The 9,688-nt window shown below is 38.6% G+C and overlaps 1 protein-coding gene and 2 pseudogenes across 1 annotated transcript; 1 reads left to right on the top strand and 2 right to left on the bottom strand.

Annotated features, from left to right (window-relative positions):
• Positions 1-344: 344 nt before the first annotated feature.
• Positions 345-791, bottom strand: LOC132520319 (keratin-associated protein 15-1). Its single transcript, XM_060149077.1, is given in 1 exon segment — positions 345-791. A coding segment is annotated over 1 exon segment (447 nt).
• Positions 792-3,820: 3,029 nt separating this feature from the next.
• Positions 3,821-4,330, top strand: LOC132520699 (keratin-associated protein 13-1-like; annotated as a pseudogene).
• Positions 4,331-8,639: 4,309 nt separating this feature from the next.
• On the bottom strand, positions 8,640-9,200 carry LOC132520697 (keratin-associated protein 13-1-like; annotated as a pseudogene).
• Between the last annotated feature and the right edge of the window lie 488 nt (positions 9,201-9,688).

The raw sequence follows: 9,688 nt of genomic DNA, 5'->3' as shown, positions 1-9,688 counted from the left end.
TGGAATGCCATAATTCATGCTAGAGAAATAAGTTTATTTTAAATGCCATATCTATTTGAAATACACTTAAGTGAAAGAGTCTCAGGAGGAAAATAAGAATCTTATTAAGATAGTAACAGAAATGATTCAGAACATTGGTATAGGAATGAAAATTCAAGATATATCTCACATGTCTGATTTAGAAAAGGTTACAGGCCAAGGTTACTTTGTTACTTCTGGGAGGACTGTGATAGCGAGTCCTAGTGTTGAAGATGGTCAGTAGTCAAAGATGTTGGAGAGGCTGAGTGTTAAAGTTTCATAAAGTACAGATATAACCATGAGGTAACGGGAGACATTCAGTAAATTTATGCAAAAAAGCGAGAGCTAAAGGCTGGTTGGTAACAAGATGACTGGCAATTCCTGGAAGAAAAGTAAGTTGGGCAGCAGAAGCTGGATCCACACCCCAGAGACTGCAAGCCAGTATTTCCATAACCAAAAGATCCAAGGCCAGTATTTCCAAAACCTAGAGATCCAGTGTAATTTGTTTGGCAGGGACTGTGGAAGATGATATTTTTTGGATGGAAGTAGGATTTCTGGTAGGATCTGGTCACAGCCTAGGGTGTCTGGAAGCTGGTGGGCTTAAAGAAGGTCTCATGACAACCACCGTGGAGAGAGGAGCCCAGCTGGAAAGTGCTGGGGTGGGGGTAGATTATATTGCTGGGGTAGAAAGAATCATAGGTGGAAGCTGGGTACCCCAGGTAACCTCCGAGGGAGAGGGAGGAGAAGTTTCCGGAGCTGCAGTTGAAAGACATGCTGTCAGGAGTTCTAAGTTCAACTGAGTTGCAGAGGGAAGTTTGTGAGTGTGAACATTACCTTCTATAGTGGACAGTTATATACTGTACTCTAGCAATGGGTGTAATAGCATGTGCCCATTTTAATAAGAACGCTTAATTAGGTTCTAGTCCAAATGAAATACATTAACCTTCAAAGACCTTTTTTTATGAATGTGGACTTTTAAATGAAAGAATTGCATTTGTTTTTTAAAGTAATTGTTCATGAAGCAAAAATGTTACTGTACTATAATTGTATCTATAAGATTGGTGTTTTATTCATCCTATCCTTAAAGATATTGTATTGAATGGGTAACACAGTGAGAATTTTGTTGTGTTTAAGGCTCTAAAAAATACTTTGTGTTCTGGAGGGGACATTTATTTAGTTCAAAGTTTAGCAACCAGGTTGAGAAAAAGAAACCCTCAATATCTGCTCCATCTCCCAAATTTTGTGTACCTTATAGAAGAAATAACCTACTTACAATCCTCAATTGGTACAAACATTAGATGAGTGTTTAACACATTTACATTCTAGTTTTCTTATAGCACAGGTACCCAAGCTGCTCTTGTGTGCATGAGTTTTTGATTTAAAAATAAGGGTTCAGTATTTGCAGGAGTGCTTTGAAGATTACATTATAAAAATACTTAAGAAATTTTTGTTCTGAAGTTGATTTGCTTCTTGAAAGAACTCATCAATAAATTTAATTCTCAAAAAAATCTCTGTCCCCATAAAGTTTAAGTAACTTTTGGTGGTGTTGATGTTACTGAGAAGTAAATGATAAGCAGTATACATTAAAAATGGGCTTTTATTCCCTTAGTTTTCACTCATAGAGTGGGATTTTTATTACAGAAGGTAAGTAAAATCAAGAAATTAGGAACGTGTCTACCCCGGGTAAACTTCACCGAAAGATCAAGTTAGAAAAATTCATAGTTACAAATGATCTTTATAAATTGAACTGAGAGTGGAGGTTATCAAAATGTATGATAATGTAAAAAAGAGAATGAATCCTTTTGGGACCTCTGATGTGGTAAATATATCAAATGACATATATATATTCTGCCTAGAGGACTAGTATAAGTATTTTTCTAGACTCATAAAGTTCATCATCGCTAACTGTAAATAGAGTAGTGCCTGGTACAGGGGATGGCTTAAGATAACCTGTGGGTATAGGCAAATCTCTTAAGACATCTATCCTCAAAAATTGATGTATTGTCCAATGGAAATGAGCTGATACTCATTCTATGAAGACTTGAAATTACTAAGTGGAAGTTTTGAGGAAAGATTCAGCTAAAAATCTAAAACAAGGTACTTTTGCAGGTAAGTGAGATTTCCATCTTGGGGGCACTTATTAGATATTCACCTAAAGAGGTATTGTAAATGGGATTCCAACATGGTAGAGTACTGAAGGTAATTGCAAAACTCCCTTCCAAACTGTAGATTTTATGAGTCTGAACATTTTGAGTAGACAAATTGGTCTTCAATCATGTTGCGTATACTAGGTAACATAATTCGTGCTCCATTACTGTAATAAACAATTCTTATTTATTAGGCTTCTTAATTATGAATAGAAAAAAAATTCTAGTAGATTCCAAACCTTCCTGTTTTATTTGTTAATAAATTATTGAACATCAAAACATCCATATAAATATTTAACTCAGCTAAATTGAATTTGCTTGCTTCAATGTCATCCACTCTTATATAAGCTATTTCTGTGGAAGAATATTCTATGAGATCAGATATTAAGTAATTTTGAACACCCTTTTCTCAACAAAATGGAGGTTTGTGTACCCAAGCACTTTTGTTCAAAAGTATAAGGGAAATGTTTTTCTATGAAATGAACAAATCAAACAGCACAGAAGCCACAGAAAGATAAACCTTCTTAATCTCTCCTCTTCTTCAAGGTTGTCAGTCTTCATTAGCCTACTACACAGAGGTGGAATACAAGTCATAGAACAATAACAACAAAAAAAAATGACGATTATTTTAGAAATTTTCTAATACTTGTCAGAAACACCTGAAAACAATTTAAGTCAAAGTGATATATGTCACTTTCTGAGGCAAAGGAAAAATCTGCTTAAGATGACTCCTTTGCTCCAAAAGTTCAAGGCAATTACCTTATAAACTTTCTATAGAACAGGGGCATTTTTCAGATTCTGGGGAATCCTTTTAGTGGTAAACATTGCCTCTGATTAGAGAGAGAAATACTAGGCATTTTTGCCACATTTCTAATGTTTGTTTTTTCCAGCATCTTAGATAAATAACCTCTAACATTCCAAACTAATATAAAGAAATTTATATTTAATACTTAACTCATTCTACAGTAAAGACACACACAGAAGACAGAAAAACTAAGACTGACTCATTAGTTTGCATACAATTTTAAGCAGGGACATCAGAAATAAGGGAATCTCTCAGTTAATATTTCACTAAAGCCATTAAAATCAAGATCAAATGTAAAAAAATAATCCTCATACATCTGCATGTTACCATTGCTGCTTCCTGATGGCATTAGGTAAACTTTCCACTTCCTGGTAACAGTCAATGTATGTTTTTGCTTTTGAAAAAATGACTTTGAGTAGATCAGTTAGCAACTTTGTTATCCAGATGGCAACGATTTTGAGACAGACTTTGAAAGGGGTATCAATTATTTTTAATTAAGCCCGCTTCCCTCAGCCCAGACACTACATCTAAAGTTTTCTGAGTGATCTGCTCAGTGACCTTTGGTAGAGAAGGATGACTAAGAGCTTTGAAAATTCAATACTATTACCTGATTCCAATTACCTGAATTCCAAGGCACAAACATGACTGCACTTTCCAGTTGTAAAAACACAAATACTACATATGTATAACTATGCTGATCTTTTCCAATTCATTTAAAAAGAGGAAGGTGACTTGTTTTTATAAACCATGTGGATGACACAGTCAATGATAAGATTATATAAATGCCCCTGTCGAAAAAGCGACATTCAAACTTAGAGTATTCCCATTGTAAGTTACATGTCCTGTCAACATGTCCTACTACCGCTGCTCTGGAAACTTCTCCTCCCGCTCCCTTGGGGACCACCTGCGCTACTCAGGCTTCTCCTGTGGCTCTTCTTACCCCAGAGACCTGGTCTAAAGCACTGATCGCTGCTCTCCCAGCTCCTACCGTCTGCACTCCTCTCTCTACACTGGCTGTCAGGAGACTTGTTGTGATCCCATCAGGTGCCAGACATTCCATATTGTTTCCGGTCCCTGCCAGACATCCTGCCGGAGGACCTCCATGTTCTTCATTCCCTGCCAGATGACTTACTCTGTGTCTCTGGGCCTCTGGGCTTTGGCTCCAAGTAACTTTCAATCTTTTGATTGTGGCATCACATCTCTGGGCTTTGGATCCAGTGGTTTCCAATCAGCGGTTTGTGGTCCCAGTGCTTTCTCATCCCTAAGTTGTAGATCCAGCTTTTACCTTCTGACCTACCTCTCTTCTAGGAGCTGCCAGTCTCTTTCTTTCTAACCAACCTGTGGACCTGGCTTCTACTAATATTATGCGTGAACACAATATCTACTACATCTAGAAATTTAATGCAATACCTGCTATATCAATATCTATACTATTTATTGACCTTTTGTCCTACATTTAGCTTATAAATTTGACTTCTACTGTTACCTACTATGGCTTAGGGATAATTTGAATACCACTAATTGGTATTACTAGTAGAAAAAAATGTTGTAAGTTTAAATAAAAATATGGTAGGGCTTCCCTGGTGGCGCAGTTGTTGAGAGTCTGCCTGCCAATGCAGGGGACACAGGTTCATGCCCCGGTCCAGGAAGATCCCACATCCCGCAGAGCGGCTGGGCCTGTGAGCCATGGCTTATGAGCCTGCGCGTCCAGAGCCTGTGTTCCACAATGGGAGAGGCCACAACAGTGAGAGGACCGTATACCGAAAAAAAAAAAAAAATGTGGTATATGACATCCACATATTGGCTTTAACATTATTTGTTTACTTTTTGTCTTCAAAACTACTTCTAAATATCTGGTTGAATATTTCTGTATCTTGTATTCATCATTTAAAAAATCTTTACTTTCAAATGTAAAATTGCCCAGTGTCCTTTAGGTTTGGAAGAAATTATTTCATCTTTTATGTTTACTCCATCTATTAATACCTTCATATGATAAAACCTGAAAATACATTTTTTTTTTTTTTTTTTTTTTTGCGGTACGCGGGCCTCTCACTGTTGTGGCCTCTCCCGTTGCGGAGCACAGGCTCCGGACGCGCAGGCTCAGCGGCCATGGCTCACGGGCCCAGCCGCTCCGCGGCATGTGGGATCTTCCCAGACCGGGGCACGAACCCACGTCCCCTGCATCGGCAGGCAGGCTCTCAACCACTGCGCCACCAGGGAAGCCCTGAAAATACATTTTTAAGACTACAAACAAATAACTGTGACCTTTGGTTTTGTCGTGGGTTAGAAATGAATATTTTTATATAAAATAGTTACAAATTGTAAGGTATATTAAATTGACTACATCATATAATTCTGGAAGGAAAGTTAATCATAAATACATTCTAAAATATTTGAGAAATTGAAATGGGGATATTCAGTAAGAACTTAGATTTTAGTGAGTTAGATTTGGTGAGAATTCCAGTTCTCCCAGCTTTACAGGCATATAAGAAATCAAATGAAATTTCTAATTGATTTATAAATGAAACATCTAACACATTCCAGCACTTATTAGCAAGTAAGCCCAACATTTTCCATACAATCTGTTATACAAGTTTGATGGAGTCCCAATTGCTACTATTTTTTTAGTTCTATTGATAACATTTGTTTGGAAAAAAACAAACAAAAAGAAAATGAAATTCAAAAACAATGCAAATATTCTCTTGTTACAACATTCAACTAAATGTTTAAGGAGCTGATCACTCCTGAATCAGCAGTTATGCTCCAAACTTTTATCCATTATGTCAAGGACAACATTACTGAAAGATACAGATGACCTAGATTCTCACCCACAGGGTAACCATATGTCTTGGTTTATTCCATTTGTCTCAGCATCCAGTCCCATTTGGTAATTGTCTTAGATTTTTCACTTTTTATTTATAATGAATAATTGAGTTAACATAAGTGATGATCAGTTTAGGAAACCACTTTGCTTTTCCTATGGTTTCATCTAGTGGAGTATGGCATACATGTATAGTGTACAGAGTTTTCACTTTAACCAGTGTTAAATCTGAAAGAAGACAATTCATATCCTATCCTTTCTTTGGTCATCCTGCCTGAACAAAATGGAACTACTCCTTTTATTGCAGAGGGACCATGGAAAACAAATTACACTCAGATACAAGCGGTAGGACAGCTCACATGTTCAAATCTTGCTGGAGGGTCATTTGTCATTCTAACCTAGCCAGTACTGCTACGGCTCTTTCCACAGCCTGCAAGACGCAATAATACACCCCAAACTACCAGTTGGTGGAGATAATGGGGAATTTAGAATTACTGATTAGGTGTACATAAAATATGGGCCTAAAATTGAGGGTGGCACACAGCATATAAGTATTAATCTAAATGCTCTTGCTACAGTGGCTTGGCCACATGTCATATTGTTTAAATCTATAACTATTCATTTAATTGTTTGGGAACATCTTTCTTCTTTAACCTTTGCAAAAAAAATATCTTTTTAGGAGCAAAGAGCTAAAGCTAAAAGTTCATATTTAATTTAAAAATGTGAATACTTAATATCTATTACTAAAACAAATTGATGGTGAATATATGACTTGTACAGCAATTCAATAACATTAACTCTCCACCACTGGGGTAGGAAATATCACTTACCACATGAAAAATAAAAGAGGCAATTTTGCTGAAGAAGCATCAGTATCTATTTCAAAAGATAGAAATTTTAAGACGATTATTTCCAAAGATAATTATTTATCACTAGTAGTTGCAAAAGCTGTGTTAATATATCACTCTGATGCATACATTTCATTTAGGTCACATAACTATTCTAAATCATTTTCACTAGTGTTAAATCCTAAGTTTTCTTGTGGAAGTAAAAACAAACAGGGCTTCCCTGGTGGCGCAGTGGTTGAGAATCCGCCTGCCGATGCAGGGGACATGGGTTCGTGCCCCAGTCGGGGAAGATCCCACATGCCGCGGAGCGTCTGGGCCCGTGAGCCATGGCCGCTGAGCCTGCGCGTCAGGAAAGAACAAGAAAAGATTAATTCAAGAGATTGGATTCTACTAGATCTTTGATGTATAACCTTGGGCAAGATTCTAATTCTTTTTGACTTTTCATTCCTTCATGCCTAGAAAGATCTATATGACACAATATCTGTCCTTCTCACAAGGATGTTTGAGCATTAAATGCAAGTGGTATATCTGGTACCTTTGTATTCTCTGTTATATCCTCATTTTCTCACCTATGATCCCAGGCACAGCTATGGTGAACAATTTCATGCAGGTTTCAACCCTCTTTGCACAGACAGTCTCTCCCTTCATGCATAGACAACAACCCAGAAACCTGGGTTTCTCAGAGGGCACAGCCAGGAAAACAAAAGGAACACACTATGAATCCTCTTTGCACAGGTAATGACGTTCCAGAAAAGTGACAAACATCAGGGACAACATTCTAGCAATGGGAAACAGAAGCTGATGCATAAATGCTTCCCCCTGTTGATCAGATCCTGGGGTAGACAATTCCAAAAGTCATTCTATACATTCCTAAAAAGGCCCTGAACGACTGAGTCCCCAGTGCCCACCATAAAGTCAACCAAAAAATATGTCCCTTTGTGAAATTTTCATCTTTCATTCTTTCACCTTCCATGGTCTCCCAAACTAGCTCCTTGGGGTCTCGTGGCAAATACACTGTCTGCACCCAAGGTTTTGACTTCAGCTCTGCTTTCGGGGAGAGAGGGGCTCAGGCTAAGACTAATGGATACAAATGTTTGTTCAGCATTGCTCAGGTGTGTTGCTCTTAGTTGATGCAGTTTGAACCTTGGAGAAGCATCAGGAGGTTTTCCCACACCGCCTTAACCCAGTTACTCCCCACTTAAGGTCATTGTGCATCTCTTTATATATGTTCATAGGGACGGCTCACGAATGGATCATGCTCAGGGACCAGGCTCAGGGAAGGATCATGGCACTTATGCCAAGCAACAGGGAGCAAAACATCTATCTTAGCAGTTGTTTAAGGCTCATCTTTTCTCTTAGCTGAAAATCCACACTCAGATACTAGACTTGCAGGTACATTTTTGGTCTATGTGTAACCTTACCTTATAAGTTATATTGTATTCTTGTTGCCTGCATTTCTAGTTTTGTGCCAATTTCTCTGTTTTCCTTTATCAGCAGAAATCCATGCCTCCATTCTCAGGCAAGTGTCACTGATATTGAGACATACAAAATATGGACCTCCAGGAAATAAATACTCCCAGTAGGGAACATATGCACTGACAAAAGAAATTTGCTCAAATCTATCAAAATGTGTGTTCCCAAACCCAGTTTCAGAGTCATATTGGTCTTTATTTTAAATTCCCAAATCCTAAATAAACTATAGGCAAATAATAATAAGCCGAACAATATATTTCGGTGCTAGATGACAATATAAATTTATCAGATTAAGGTTTTCATTTTCAATTGCTCTTACAAGAAAATCCAAGAGCATATTTTCTATCAATAGTACAGATATTAGGACTTCATACTGGGTTATTCATTAAATTCAGAGTCTCTCAAAAGTTGATGATGCAAGAAACTGATGATTTTAGAATAAAAGAACAGTGGTAAATGGTGAGAATGAAAATGATGGCTGTACTGAGTAGAGACTTTGATCGCAATACTCGAAAAGATCTAGACCCTCAACAAGTTGAACGATAGAAAGCAAATCCACATGTTGTTCTGTAACACGATGATTGGCAGCTACTGGAGGCAAAGTTGGTTGGACGGAAGAATCTGGATCCACAGCCCAGGGAAGGGAAGCCACAGACTCCATAACCCCGGGGTTTGAGGCCATGGAAGCCATAGCCCAGTGAGTAGCAGCTTCTGGATCCAGAGCTCAGGGAACTTCAGCTGCTGGACCTAAAGCCCAGACACCTAGCATAAGTTGTCCAACAAGGACTGCAGAGACTGGAGGGCCTGGGGCAGTAGCAGGATGTCTGGCAGGGACTGGACACCACAAGGGACATCTGGCACCTGATGGACTCATAACAGGTCTCCTGACTGTAGAGAGTGGAGCCCAGCTGTCAGGTGCTGGGAGAGCAGAGGTCAGTGCTGTAGACCAGGTTGCTGGGGTGGAAGGAGCCTGGGTAGCACAAGTGGCCCCCAAGGGAGTGGAAGGAGAAATTTCCAGAGAGGCAATTATGGAACATGTTGACAGGAGATGTGAGTTCAGCTGAGTTACTGTGAGAAGATTCTAAGTTTGAATGTCACTCCTGCACTATGGCATTTATATACTTTCAGCAATAGGTGTGACACCTATGGGGTCATGGGCCCTACGTTAGATTTCCTCTTTTTCATATGTGTAATTCGATAGTCTTCTCTGTAATTGCAGTTGCATTCGAATAGTTTTCCGCATTTGTTTTTATGGGTGCTGTATTTTGTTGTTATAGCCAAAGCCAATGGACTACTGCTGTGTCAGAAATGCTGACTCTTTTACATTAATTCACATCCCATCCCAACAAGACCAGGAAAGCTTTTCCTCTGGTTTATGCTAATCTGATTCCTGTGTATCCACATCTGGTTTTGCTGGTAGATGCTTTCCTCCTAAGAGTGGGGAGTGAGACAAAATCAATTTTCTTCTGGTACAATGGATCAGAGGCACAGTTTCTATCTGGATGGAATGCTTCCTGGAATGATCCGCCTTGTCAACATTCATTCCCATTCTCCAAAATCACTTGGTGGTAATCTG

The sequence above is a fragment of the Lagenorhynchus albirostris genome, chromosome 5 (genome assembly GCF_949774975.1).
Source record: "Lagenorhynchus albirostris chromosome 5, mLagAlb1.1, whole genome shotgun sequence".
In the NCBI taxonomy this organism is placed as follows: Eukaryota; Metazoa; Chordata; class Mammalia; order Artiodactyla; family Delphinidae; genus Lagenorhynchus; species Lagenorhynchus albirostris.
This window is presented reverse-complemented; position numbering and strand designations above follow the sequence as displayed.